The sequence below is a fragment of the Trachinotus anak genome, unplaced genomic scaffold, assembly GCF_046630095.1.
Source record: "Trachinotus anak isolate AG129_WGS33_773 ecotype Australia unplaced genomic scaffold, CSIRO_AGI_Tana_v1 ptg000032l, whole genome shotgun sequence".
NCBI classification, from domain to species: Eukaryota; Metazoa; Chordata; class Actinopteri; order Carangiformes; family Carangidae; genus Trachinotus; species Trachinotus anak.
Window position 1 is genome coordinate 18,930,841 of NW_027273883.1, and position 15,184 is coordinate 18,946,024.

A 15,184-nucleotide genomic window follows, 5' to 3' on the forward strand; every position below is an offset into this window, starting at 1 on the left:
AACTACAACTCCACTGCAGCATTCATTCTTTCAGTAATCTCACATTCAGGCTTGAAGACAGCCATCCATGCTGGCTATCTACCGTTAGGCCATCATTAGCTTGTCCTCTTTTAAAGCCGCAGTTTACTGTTTACTGCTGTTAACCAGCTAGGTAACACTAATTAACTTAGCTGTCAACACTTACTGAGAATTCAGCCAAGAAGATCCCTGCAAGTGTCTGTCTCTACGGCCTCCTACAGCACAATCCATCTCTTAAAATATATAGGCTGTCACAAACTAACTGAACATGCAGCGAGTAGTAGCATCCCTCCAGTTGGCTGGTCCACAGGAAACTCTTTCACTTGTGTCACAGCCAATTGGCGACCCCTGGGGCTGAAAACTGAAGCCAACACAGAAGTGCTAAAAACTGGAGTTCTTCGAACGGTTGCTTGAGGCTGGCTCCACAGGCGAGTCAATCCCCATAGCACCCATGTTAAAATGTCCAACTTTACAGCAGACATTTCTTTTGATTTTTAATGTGGCACGTAAAATTTGTGTCGGTGAAAACAATATAAGTTATTAAAAAGAAAATTAAAAACTAAATAATTGTAATTTTACACATTTTCATTTAGTTATGGCAGGAAATGCGGCATAAAAAAAGAAAAACAAATAACAAAGACTATTGTATTGCATTTTCTATCTGTTTTGTTTGTTTTCATGGCGGCATTTCAAATTATGCATACATTTAAGGCCTAACAAGTGAATAAAGGTCTGGGTGAGTTACAAGAAGAAGGGTATCCAAATTTTAGCCTCTAATGTTTTAATCTTTTAAGTTCATGAAATAAAACACAATTGTGTATTACCATATGGATAACATTTGGCTCATTTTAATGTATTTTTGGTGCAGGGGCTGTATTTACTTGTCACTTAGAAACATAATCTCAAAAAGATTTTATTCAGTCTTGAACTATGTCTTCATGTTTCCAGACAGTGGCTCAAGTCTGAGGACATCCAAAGAATATCATTATTCTTTCATAACAAATCCTTGGAGAAGGAGGTAAGAGGCAGTCTATGAAAACTGGCATCATCCACCACTTAGTAGATATGTTGGAGTAGTTGTTTCAAAGAGAACATATTGTTAGTGCCTGTTCTTTGCTTACACATAATTTACCCTGAAATCTTGTAAATTACAGAGAAACTTGAGTTGCCTGAGTGAACATTTGAAGAGCTTCTGACGTATCTCGAATATCTGTTTTTAAAGCCTTTTGTTGAAACTTGACCTTTTTATTCTTTTAGTACAGAGCAACAACCTTGCCGGCCTTCAAATACTACATCACCTGCGCCTGTTTGATATTTTTCTGCATTTTCATTGTGCAGATTCTTGTCCTTCCAAAGTATGTGTGTTTTATTTCAAACTATTACTGTACACATGTTTTACTGTGTTAGTGTGGGAAAGATAGCATCCAGTATATTCACCCTAATGTTATATGTTTTTTTTTTCTTTTTAGGACAACTGTCTTGGGTATATCATTTGGTATGGCTTTTCTTATCCTTTCCTTGATCCTCTTCATATGTTTCATTGGACACTTCATGGTGAGTAAATCCATTTACTGCAAACATCACTGTTTCATAATAAAAACCTGTATTTAATGAGGATTATGCCCACTCTCTAATGGGACACTTCTGTGCTTAATGTTTGTCCTAATGTCATACCAAAGGCACATGAGTGGTCAAAGTACCCCTCTGGTCATCTCAACGGCCCATTAAGGGCCTTTGTTGTTGGCTTAAGTGCCCCTTGGTTTAGTGCAAGTGTCTGGTTTGACACTGTGGTAAAAATTAATCTTGACCCTCTGTATTAAACAGGTGGCCCTCGTTCGTCACCTCAACCCCCACCCCTGGCCATTAGAGAGCCTATGCACATGACTGCTTTGGTGCATGTTTCAAGAGATGATTATTCTTTAATGATATTGGATCTACATAAAAATGCATAGTTCCTTTAAGAAAATGTTGTACTACAAACTTTTGCTTAGCCTTCATCTTTGGACTGGAGTTATTTGTTTCCCAAAATAACAGTTTGTGACATGTAGCAGTTGCTACTGGATATATCTAGTATATGATATGTTTTCTTTATGAATCATTTAGAAGAGGCTGGATTAATTCTATAATACATTTAATGGGGGTTAAGCCCCCACACTATGGCCTAACAATGGAACTGCTAACATGTCTTTTGTATGCCCTTTTGAAAGAGCAGGCAGTGTCATTTCAGTAGATATTGTCATTACAGTCATGTGAAGCCACTGGAAGATCTAGGGCATCAAACACTGCTTTGGCTCTCCTCTGTGTAAAAATACATGAAAAGATCAGAAAAAGGAGAATAAGGGTAGTAAAAAAAAAAGAAATTACTATTAAAACTTTAAAGGTACTATAAACTTCCATAAGCCGCAGGCCTATACAACTCATCCCATCCTATGTCTAATTTTTAGTTTTTTGCAAATGAGAATTTGCTTCTTGGCTCTGAATTCCACTCCCTGTGGATGTTGCCCAAGGCTCAAAAACAAAACACAGCACTTGATAACTAAAGTTGAGAAGCCTCCTGCTGCCTTTTGTCAATTTTATTTGGTATTGCAGGGTCTTTGCTTTAGTTTGTGTCATATAATTGTTTACTTTTTGTGGAATTTGCAGACACCCATTAAAGCTTATTCTAGGGTCCTGTGTAATCATTTACAACCAGCCATGGATCCTTTATGAATAGGAACACTGGGCTCCGTAATAAAGATTTGTGTCTTTTCCTTGGCTCAGTGTTGCAGGAGTGTGTCTTTCAGTTCCTTTGTCCCAGCTTCTCTTCAAGAGGAGATAAACAATGAAATGTTCCCTAATCACCAATAAATCATTTCAAGACACGTTAGCTAACCAAGTAACATGTCGGATATTTCAGTCAACATGTGAAATGTTCAGTGTGACTCAAATCTTGAGATTTTTCCATTAAAATTATAAATGACTGTGTAACTTTAAAATCAATCAAATGGTCTCAGTTGGATTTGGTCATTGTAGGCTTAAGGTTGTAAGATTTGAAATACAAATCCTATTTATTCATACATATTGCCCTCTCCCAATCTAACTTTGGATAAAATTTAGCAAAACGACACCAGCATGTCCCTTCACATCATCAGTCACAAAATAAAGTATTAACCAACTTAGCATTTCCTGTCATTGTCACTATATTGAAGAGAATGCTGGAGGGTACCTTAGAAAGGTCAAACATGGTTATTTGAGTAACTGACTTGAATATTCTGCTGATTTTGTGACTGGAACTTGACATTGTGTACTTAACTCAACCCCGGCAGATTCTCTTTCACAGCATTTTAATTCTTATTCACGTGTTTCATTTAAGTCATACCTATTATTATTATTTAATCTACTGGTGTAGAGGTGAAAATTGTTTGCAAATAGTAATCCTGCTTGTACATAATACAGTCTGCCGTCTGTAGTTTATTGTATTGTAATGTACATCCCTGAACTACTCAAATGTCACATCCACTCAGCTCCAGTGATGCTCAGATATTGCTCTGAGATGATCAAGCAAATGATTTGGGCTGTCACTGTCATTGTCTTGCAATGAAACACACTCAGCCGAAAGCAGCGCTACAAAGAGGAAAAGTAATTGACTGTAGCGGACCCAGCCTATATTTGCAGAAGCCTGGGCAAATAGCATTTTTGCATGAGTGAAGACGCATATAAACAGTCTATAAACATATTAAAACGATAATCCTGTATTGTTTGACCTTTCAGGTTAAAAAAAGGTTGTACTGCACTTAAAAACATACAAACTTTAGTAATATTTTACTATTACTTTCAGTAATAATGATTTGATTAGTGAAGTATGAGGTGGATGCTAGTTAACTGCAGTGTTAATTGCAGTCTAGCTGAAGGTTGGTAGCTGTATATACTGATTGCTTACATTATTATATACATGATGGAATTACACATAGTTGTCATTGTATTGCGCTGTTATTGCATGTAGTTTGAAATATATTTGTAGCATGTTAACAGGACCCCTCTCTGCGTAATTGTATGCCTCTTGAACTTGATTGGCACTGCTGAGGCAATTAGGAGTTAATCAGTAATAGGTGCTTCAATGTGTGAATATGTTATGTATTTATTATTTATTTCACAGCGACTTTCCTTACTCAGCAGAAGTAATTAATTTATTGTGCATTTGTTTATTTGTATGCACGTGTTGTTTACTTATTTGAAGTTCACATGTGCTAGTGTTCTTCTCTGCTTCCTCTTTGTGTGCTTGAATGTGTTCGCGACCTTTAATATCTCAGCTCCCTCCCCAAGTCCTCTTGTGTACTTCGACTCATGCGTTCTTGTATTTTTGTGCTGTTGTTTTCACATGTCCCTGCAGCACTGCAGTAAAAGCGCCTCCACTTCTTGGATGTGGCTGTTGAGGTCATCAGTCATTATTGCCAACAAGCCATGGCCCCGCATCACACTCACCATGACAACCACAGCCCTAATACTCATAATGGCTGTCTTCAACATGGTAAGCTTTTATGTGCCTATGTAACGGATGACGCTCCTTTATTTGTAACCGCAATGTAATTAGAAAGTAATAGAATGCAACATCTTGTACGTTACCAGTTGGTGATGTAAAGGAAAAGATTTTTTTTTTGCAAAATTGTGTTCATAAAACAAGATGGCATTTTTACTGTTCTTTTACTGACTTAATATAAAAACAACTCAAATCTTTATTTCTGGCAAAACTAAAAAAAGGATGCAGTGCCACAAGAGTAAATATGTCTCAGTCATCCTAAGGGGCTGTGGAGGCACTAACATTTTAATATAGTAGTAGAATTTTAATAGTATTTTACTGCTGCATTAAAATACTGTATTTAAAACAAATTGGATCTTTAACCACACAATTGAATACAAAAAATATCCCCTTTGCATTGCTTTGTTTGTGCCAAGCAGTCTATCAACTTGCTTTTTCAAACAAGAAGATTGGCTTCCCTGCATAACAGTGGTAACAGTATTTGCCTGTAATGATAAGGGAATTCTGTATGTAACATTTTTGTTATTATTTTGCTCCGGTCCAATGATTTTCTGATTTATCTGATAGATGTTTATGTCTATAGAGTGAAAAAAGACAGAAATGAAAAGGCCTTTGATAAAAGTGGGACAGTAGCCTGAGGGTTGTGGGGAAGGTGCGTGATAAAGCATGGTGTCAGGACCCTGGTTTAGACCTTCACACAAATCGATTCCAGAGATTATAATCTTGTTTTGAGCCTGACGTGGGTCAGTCGCTCAGGGCGGATGAACCAAATTAACTTGGCTTTGCTCAGTGGGGCAGCCAATCCTCATCTTATCCTGCAGGTTCACTTTAAAGGACATTATTGAATAGTTGTCACTATTGGCCTCTTATCTAACAAGATTTTATTTTCCTCCTGCAAGTGCAATGTAGACTAGTTTGTCTTTTTGCATGGTGATGTGTAAGGCAAGCGAGTTTTTTGCAGTTTGCATGTCAATCATCAGATTTGTTTCCTATGGTAGATTTTAATGATAAAGATTTTATTAGCTCTGCCCAAAAATTAAACAAACCTTTATTTTCTCTTGACTTTGTGTTTCTGTGTGTTTGTTGTTTTTGTTTCCAGTTCTTTTTGGAAGACAGTGTGTTGCCTGCAGTTCCTGTTTATAATTCATCCAATGAAACACTATTTTACCCTAATGGACAACTAATTACTGGCAAAAACAATTTCTACCTTCCTGTAAGTGAAAACAAACATGGTCATAATCACGATTGTCTATAAATTAATTTATTTTCTTTGATAACTTCTGAATTTCAACCATCTGTTTGTCTCTTTTTCTGTCTGTCTAGTATTTAATTTACAGCTGCATCCTGGGCCTGATCTCGTGCTCAGTATTCCTGAGGATAAACTACGAGCTGAAGATGATTATTATGTTGACAGCTGTAGTGGTTTATAACATCATTATTCTACAAACACACGCTTCCCTGCTGGATGAGTATAGCAGATTCCTGTACAGGACTGAAAGCCTGGACAGGTAAGTGGACAGTGACAAACAGAAATTGTTTAAGGAAGTGTTACAGAGGGATACAGAGTCAATATGGGCGAAGATAGTGGTTAGGTAGTATCAGAAATGAAAAGGAAGTTGTGTGGCGATGACGGTCATCTGCTATTAATCCCGTGGGATTCTGGGTAAATGGAAATTCTTGGTGATAAGAAGAGATCGAATTTGGGAAAGTTAAAGGAGAGAAAGAAAGTCTACCTCGAGGTCTTCTTCCAGTCAGTCAGTCAGACTGGAGGCACCCAGGGGGGAATCCTTAGGAGGTGCCAGAACCACTTAAACTGGCTTCTCTCAATGTCGGTATTTCCTCCACATTCTCATTTTTTCTTTCAACTACTTTCTGCTCAAAGCCACTATAGATGGGAGATGGAAACATGCAGCATATATGTCACTGATGTCATCTAGTCTTGTGTCTGATGAGTCACCAAAAAGACTTGACTTACACACAGAACAAGAGATGTCCAAAGCTGAAGCTCTGTGTTGAGGCCGGACATTTTAATTTGATCAGTATCAGCTAAATTTAAGCTGATCAAAGTCTGATCCGTTGTTTACTGTACTCTGCGTTTTCTGTTAGTACTGCAAAGCAGCTCTATAGTCTGAGGATTTGACTGCATGGTGTGCAAATGTTGATGTATTCACATGCGCTGGTGTGAGTGACTAACACCCAGACTGGCAAAATATATGGATTCATTAGACTCATTAGGGTAGTGTAGAAAACATTCAGGTAGCAGGTTCTCATATTCTGGTGGTGCTGACCATCACTTCCACCGAATAAAAGGTCATAAATTACTGCGTGGTTGTCAGTTGTCACTAATTATTGTAATTTCTGTGAGCAACTTGATGACAGGACAACATTTGTATGTTGATGGGTTTGTGTGCTCTTTGTGTCTGTCCTCCACCAAGTATCATCTATGTGGGAGGAGCCACCACTCTAACATCACTGTACAAGCAGTGTGGGCATACGCTAGGCTTACACAGTATTTAGTTCCAAAAACATAACAGCCACTACACAACGACAGCAACTCTAGTGGTTTGCGTCACATAAGTTTCAGGTGTCACGTTCTCCCAGTTAATCGTTCATTCACAGCATTTTGATAATTTAAGCTTTTCAGCTTAATAGTTTTGAGTCAAGACTTCCAGAATTTGGATGTAGTAGCTTGTGAAAAATAAGGCCTGCCAAATGTAGCAGTAGTAATCTACATATTTCAGTATATCAGATACATATTTAATCATCACGGCCAAAGCAAATTGAATTGGACATTCCTGCACACATCATGTAAAGTGTCACATCACTTGTATAGAAACAACTAATTTAAGTTTGAATGAACTTTAACCAAGAAAAAAAGATTACCTTTAATTACTCATTGTGATTAATACAAACACAAACAGTTATTGAGTTAGAGCAATTAAATAAACGTAGATCAAAAGTTAAAACACAAAAAATAAATATAGTAAATGTAAGTTAGAGGTCCAGTCAATCTCGATGTTTTGCTAATCTTGGAGGTGGAATCCTCCACCTGTAGTCTGCATTATTTCAACTAATCCCTGGCCATATCCACGAGTGATGCACCTATATACACCTATATCAGTAATAGTATTGCTAATTGCCAACTCATGCCAGCTAATTTTAAAAGTTGTGAGTCTCTAACCACCTTATAACTGCAAAGATCAGACAGGTTAAAAGTCATTTTGATGAGTGATGATAAAGTAAAGTAAATGTACTTTATTTTTAAATGTTAACTGTTGAGTAATAATCTAAGAATATTTGGTTCAGGTGATTTTCTGGGAGCAACAATGCAGCAGTGTCCTTCCTCTGTGAGTGCAACTTCACAGAGAGTAACTGACCATGTCTCATCTCCTCGACATTGTTTGCTCATCACATAATTCTCCTTCCCTCTCTCATTTACCTTTATATACAGAGGTCACGTAAAGGTTAGTGGTGTGGTGGTGTTACTTGCAATGACAGCAAATCGTGACAACATTTTGCAACACCTGATTAGACTGATTAAAGCAAAAAGAAAAGCATCCCATAAATACAACTAGCCTGAACTCTAGTTGGTCTAATCACATCAAATTAACTCGGTGTGTTCCCTGCAGCTTTGGGGGGACCCAGAGGGAGACCACTTGTTTTCTATAAGGTCAATGAAATGTTAATGACATGTCAGCATCTGTACCGAATGATGATAAGGTGAGATGTGAAGCTGAGATGAGTGAGTAACAAAACACATGTCAAGTTAGTTACAGTCTGTCAGGTCTTACGATCTCAAGGTTCTGTCCACCTTAAGTTACAGTCAAAGTCATGAACAAGTTTCCATAATGATTCAGATTTAACGACAGTTTGGCTGTTGTAGAAATTATAGTGCACGCAGTTATTGAGAGTAGAATGAATTAAATTATACAATTAAGTACCATCGTATTTTAAGACTGTATCTTTCGGTTATAGGGCAAAGATATTAGACCAAGTGGGGGGGTGGTAATATTTTGCAACAGCTGGTGACTTTAACATTGTGGTCAAAGAGTAGGGAACACACTCATAAAATCAGAATAACTAACAAGCTAGATAAACAGGCAACTGAAATACACCAATTTGCCAATACTTGAGTATACGTTGCCAACTCTGATTGGTTTCCATCAATATGCTCCTCACATGCCGCTGTCATTCACCCACACTCATCTATCCTAATCCTTATCCTCACCTATTCACTCTTTGTACATTCACTTAATTTTATATTACACACCATATTCCTACAGCCTTCTCTGTTGGCAACAGCTCAGGAAATAAGATGCTTAATAAGGATGAACTGCCTAATGAGATAATAAGGGATGAAATCAGTTTCTTTGAGACATTTTAAGGGAGAAGTCTTGCCCATGGATATGTCACACATGCCATGTGGAGACAAGTAAGGCCAGGCAGTGATATATGCTTAATAGAAAGCAATCCTCAGGGCCTACGTAACCAGTGTGCTTTGTTGTTTTGTCAGTTGATTTGACAGTGACATACCACGGAGAGGTGTCCTGCCAGAATAAGTGTTCAGTGGAAATAATGAAACAAGATGTTGATGTCGGGCTGGGACTTTGGTGACATAAAAAGTTAGTTAACAAAGTTAGCTAAATAAAGTAAGGGACAGTCCTTATTTTGAAAAATATTCTTGCTGTCATCATGTTGTTTCAGCAGATGTTGGATTTGTTTAGCTTTGTTCAGCACAAGGACCAGAAACAAGTGAACTGTTACCTTTAGTCAGTTAAAAGCCTTCGAGTAACTCCAACAGTGTATGAAACGTGTGTTATATCTTCTCAGAAAGCAAGCTACAACCACTACCACCTGTAGATGTAGAATTACATCATTAGCGTGAAAGCTTGGCATCCCTGTTGTCAGGATGAGACTTAACACAATGTCGCATGCTGTTACTGCACCCAGAGTTCAATTAACAGCTCCAAAGTCTGCCTGCTCCTAAAGCTACAATATCTTTTTTCATGTTTAATATTTTAAAAATAAATGTTAAATAGATATAACATTTACACGAGACAGCTTTGTAGTTGTTGCGATGTGCATATTTTCACCTTCTGCAACGTGAGGCAGCTGTCATTATCTAAGCAATGCTAGGCTAACCTATCTCTGTACTGGATACACAGACACAACATGTTTTATCCTTCTCATTTCACTCCGGGTTATATGGCAGAAACTCATATTTGTGAAATTGTTGGTTGGTTGCTTTTATTTATAATATACTAAAAGAAACTCTGCATTAAGAAAGATTCATAAGTTGTTTTTCTGTGATTTATACACAGCTCAACTTTAATTTGTGAACTTGAACAACCCTGTCCTAAAACTGAGCAGCCAAGACAGACTGTAATGATGACATCAGCTACAGACAAATGCTGGAGCTGCTCCATAGACGGCAAATAATGGAATAAGTCCTTGGACATTATGACAACACCCACTGTGGTTTTACTGGAAAATGAGGAGATTTTTTGATTCATAGCAGGGAGCTCTACTTGAAAATAAAAGCCTTTTGGCTGTAATATCTGAAACTAATGTTCTTGGAGCCCCCAGCATCAATCACTAATTCATTGTCAGTAGACAAGAAGTGTCACTGGATGGTGTGGTCGATTCAAATCTAAATTGTCTGAGGGACACAGTTTTCTTTCTTCGTAGTGACAAACTTTTCTGTCCAAAGCAACTGAAACAGGGTAATGATTTTTAAGCTTCCCTCCTGCCAAGCTAATAAACCTCACACGGCTTTGGTCAGCTGTAATACAAAATAGGAAAATAGTTTAGTGTAGAACTGATAACTAACTATCACTACTAAGATGTAATTCTTTTTAACTGCCTGTAAAAATGATGAATGATGATGAATGATGAACGAAATGATGATGTCTACACTGTCTCACATATCCTCGTGATTGTCACTAGTCGTCACTGTTCGGGATGTAATGCTAATTGGAGGTGCTTGGATGCTAAAGAAACAATATTCACCTGCTTGAACAGCCATGAAATATCAGGGTGCTGCAGCCTGACGCTCCTGCTGTAGGGGATAGAAAAACACTTTCTGAAGGAAATTCTTAGAGGAGGGTTGCATACCTTCCCTGTGCACTGTGCTGATTATGATACAGCACCTCAGCATAGGCATAATCTGATGTCGCAACTGCAGCTACGAATGACAGAAATCCACTGAGTGCAACATTTGTTTGAAAATAACCCATCTGAATTTGTCGAGAGTGGGAGACAGCACGAAATCTGACGGAAGCGGCCGCCTCATAATTCTCTATGCAGGAAACCTGGCTCCCTGTCTGTGTGCTTTCCATCTCTGATTTGTCTTCAAGTGAAACCTCCCAAACCTGCAGTCTGTCCTCAGTCATCGCCTTTCATTGTGTGTAGAGAATTGATTAGACAATGAACCAGGCAAGTGCAGAACGTGCTGGCTGTTTTCTCTGCTGTACGCTGAGCTCTGCCCTAGATAAGAGTAAGAGTCCATTAATATGCAAAATGTGCTTGCAGAAATTAGGATGCAACAGTCCTATTTGAATCTTATCACACATTCAGAACTCAAATAGGAAGGGCCAGACTCCACTGCTATGAAGAAAAATCTCTTTCATTGTAGATTTAAATGATATAATCTGTGCATTTTTGTATTCTCTTTTGAACATAGTCTCTTGTAAAATATATTTTTGAGCTTTGATTTATCTGAGTGTTTGAGTGTGTACTGTAGCCAAATCAGTATGTACTATATGCTGTGTTTTATTTTTTTATTTTTATGTCTCTTTCTCAGTGCATGTACAGAACAGTACACGCACAATAGCTGTAGCTTGGTCGGCTACTTAATTCTGCCCTGGACAGATGTTTCTATTTTTAGTCTTATGATGTTGGAAAGACCAGAGCTTTTGGTGTATTTGTACTGCTGAATCCTTCTATATTTGTGAACACTATCTGTGTATTGTGTCTTTATGATTCCAGTGAGTGCAGGCAGGGAAGCTCAGTCACTGTCATGTAAATAGTAAACAAGCTCTTGTCACAGCAAAGCAGAAGTGACAGTCTTAAACGAGTGACAGCTTGGAATAAAATGGTCTGCTAACCAATCATGTGACACGCCACAGCCTTTTGATTGTAATCTGAATTTTGGTTGGCTGAATCTGAATTAAATGTTCTTAATCACATCTCTCCCCCCCCCCCACCCCCCCACCCCCTTTTACATCTTTTTTTTTTTTTTTCACTTTTCACTCTGTCTTTATCTTTTTCTTTCTTCTCTCTCTTTCTCCACACACAAACACGTTCTTTCGTTTTTCTCCGGCCTTCAAGACCAGGGGTTCTCAAAGACCTGAAGACTATGGGCTCTATCTCCCTCTTTATCTTCTTCATCACTCTGCTTGTGCTTGCCAGACAGGTAGGTCCACGCTATAACAGTTTGAATGACCTTATTGTCTGTCTTCTGCTTGACATTTTCACATCCACTGCTCTGAAAGAAATTAGTTTTCAGCTTTGCTCTTACATCAGCGTCCCCATTTCACTCTTGATTTCTTTCACCAAATATTTGCTGCTTTATTAACTACTGTACCTTCTTCATTCATTTTCATCATTTTTCCCATGTGCTGTGGTCTTTGTCACTGCTAAATTTGTCTGTTGGCCGGTAAAAATGTGAAGACTGTATCTTAAGAAGCTCATGTTATATCCTCTACATAACTATGACAAACCTCCTGATGAGAGATTTCATGATCCCTTCAACTGTTATTGGTCTCCCATGCATGAAAACAATTGACTTTGATGTAGTGCCTGCCACGCCAGGAGCAATGCTACTGGGGATTGCACCCAGGTCAGTGGGGCAAGTATTTTTCTTCTGTGGCACCAGAGCTAGCTTTAGATGTTTAATGTAATGACACTGCTGCTTGTTTCTCTCTGTCTCTCTCTTTCTATATCATTCTCTCTTAATTAATCATACTAATACTACTATTATAGGTACTATTAATACTAGTATTACTATGATTTCACTTTTTATAATGGAACGTGCATGTGTAATGTAGTATATATAATATTAGATCAAAATTACCTCAGCACAGCTGATGAGACAGTAAAGCTTTTCAGCTGCTGTGCCACACTGTGTATGGGAGGCATCATGAGACCAGTTTGTCTGGCTTCCCTTTAGTGATGCAGGATCAATGATTTACTTCAGCAAAGCTGCTGTTACTCAGGCAGACTTTAAGATTTACTAGCCAGGAGATCCATGGACCAGAGACTGTCCATTCTGCAGAGCTGTGCGCTCCTTAGTCCTGCTATTTTGAGATTATGCCTCACTGTAGGTTACTCACTGTACCTGGGAGTAGTCGTCCAGAATTTGGAGACCACTGTGCTCTGGAGCTACAGTACAGTCCTGGGCAGAAACTGAAAGCATTAAAAGTTGACAAGAATCGACCCTATGTAAGGTTCTTTACGTTTTGATTACACTGGTATTCACATTTTTACTCCAAGGTAAGGATAAAATATATTAGATTACAAACTGCATGTAGGCCATGTCATACATGCAGTGTATGACTCTATTTGCATGGTTTAGAATAGACTTGAATGCACCTGAATATTATTGTTTTATATAACAGTTTATCATGCAACTGATCTCCTGGACCTGGTGGTATACTAGAAACACTTTTTTTCCACTGTGGGGACTGAACTGTTTCCACAAAAAGCATACTGAATATATGAGTGGATATAAAGGTGTAAGCAAAAACACCACTATTACTACATTCATAAATAAATAAAATTATGTATTTCAAGTGTGGTGACATTGCAGGGACACTTATTTGGCATCACAGCAAACATATGTGCACTACACAATATTTAGTATGATATAAATAGGGTTCTTTCCCACAACTGCTGATAGACTATCAATTCCTATTGGGAGTTTCTGCTTCTGTGAATGTTTGAGGCCTACTGTCAAAATAAATAAGATAAGCTTCCTGCAACAAGTGCTGCTAGATTTTGATACAGAGCCACAAATCTAGACATGAATATTAAGCAGACTGAGTTTGAATGGATAATAAACGTATTTGCAAAAGACAAATTATTGATGTGCCCAACTTAATGAAAAGACACCAGGTGCAACCGTCTGTACAGCAAAAATAAGATGCCATTAATTAATATCTGTTTAGTCTCACACATACTGCTCTGATGTGTACACACACGTTGCCCCTGCACCACCCCCATTTTTTTAAGTAGTTATATTTCTAGTATCAAATCATATCACTTTCTGCGCTTGATCATTTCTCTGACAGATCATCTTAGATCTTCTTGATCAAATCAGTCCGTGCACTACAGGCGTAAATAGTCTTCATCATGGAGCACCTGAGCTGTTAGCACTCAAACGAAATTAAAGAAGACGAAATGTCAGATTATGCTTTGTACCCACAATATTTTCACAGGTTTCCTGAAATAAATTACTCTGTCTTACCTTACTGTGTCATTCCACAAGTCATGTTACTGTAGTGCTCGTTTTTTTTTTTTATAACCTTTCATTATATGTGAATAAACTAATACCAAATGTATTTCTGTCTTTCGTGATGGAAGTTATGTAAGTTTTAAAGTAAAATTATAGCTTTTTTTTTTTTTTTTTTTTTAAATGTAGCCCATTCCTTTGAAAGTGTTATTTTCTTCTCTGTCTTTAAGTGTTGGTTGGACTCCATACTTGTAGCTATTTCTGTTTTTTTCTGTGACTTGATGGAAGCAAGCTGTACAGCTGTACCTTCAGTCTCTTCACCTCTGTGTCCTCTTGTAACAGAATGAATATTACTGTAGGTTAGACTTTCTGTGGAAGAACAAGTTCAAGAAAGAGTGTGAGGAGATCGAAACCATGGAGAACCTCAACCGGGTTTTGCTGGAGAATGTCCTGCCTGCACACGTTGCAGAACACTTCCTGGCACGCAACTGGAAGAATGAGGTAGGCATTTATTAGGTTTTCTTTTCATTATAGATATGTAAGTTCATGCAAATTGTGCTCTGACCAACAGCTGCAGGACTGATGTATTGTGGTTTTAAAGAGGTCTTGCAGTGCCAGTGGCAATATGCCAAGATCCATTACATTCATTAGCTGCAATGAGGTATTGCTAAAGCATCTTCCTTCAAACTATCTATATTCCAAGTCAATACAATAGATTTGAAACAATGTATGTACATATTTTATTTCTTTGCTGCTAAGCATGTTTATTATCAATCCACCTAAAAAACAATACAGGTATTCTCAGCGCAAACAGTATATATCAAGTATTTCAGCAAGGTCTTATTTTAGACAATGAGATGCTGAAGGTTTCTGCAGAAAGCGTGAAGCACTCAAATCTAGAAAGGACAATAGAGTATTTAAGTTGTACATAAAGAACTTTGCAGTTAATTGACTATTGAATAGTGTAAATTAAGTCACTGGCTGCTTGGTTAATTTGTTCAAAATTCCAACTTTTTATGGTGGGAGTGGCACATTGAAGTATTAGTATGATTGACCAACTGTTATGATGACAAAACATTGGCAGACGCAGTCTAGGTGGATTTGCTGATTTCCCTGTTAGACTTCCTCCGTCATCATTCTTTATCTTGTTATATCCCCTGAGTGCCTCTCACAGTGTGAACTGTAAAAAGTAAAGTTTT

The 15,184-nt window shown here is 37.9% G+C and overlaps 1 protein-coding gene across 1 annotated transcript in view; it reads left to right on the plus strand.

Annotated features, from left to right (window-relative positions):
* The window catches only part of adcy2a (adenylate cyclase 2a), a 62,318-nt gene that overhangs the window by 40,705 nt on the left and 6,429 nt on the right, over window positions 1–15,184 (plus strand). The window contains exons 13-20 of the mRNA XM_071469017.1: window positions 967–1,036; window positions 1,276–1,373; window positions 1,488–1,572; window positions 4,388–4,525; window positions 5,634–5,747; window positions 5,858–6,042; window positions 11,864–11,948; window positions 14,328–14,486. Of these exons, the coding sequence (XP_071325118.1) occupies window positions 967–1,036; window positions 1,276–1,373; window positions 1,488–1,572; window positions 4,388–4,525; window positions 5,634–5,747; window positions 5,858–6,042; window positions 11,864–11,948; window positions 14,328–14,486 (934 nt within the window). The remainder of the gene's footprint in view (window positions 1–966; window positions 1,037–1,275; window positions 1,374–1,487; window positions 1,573–4,387; window positions 4,526–5,633; window positions 5,748–5,857; window positions 6,043–11,863; window positions 11,949–14,327; window positions 14,487–15,184) is intronic.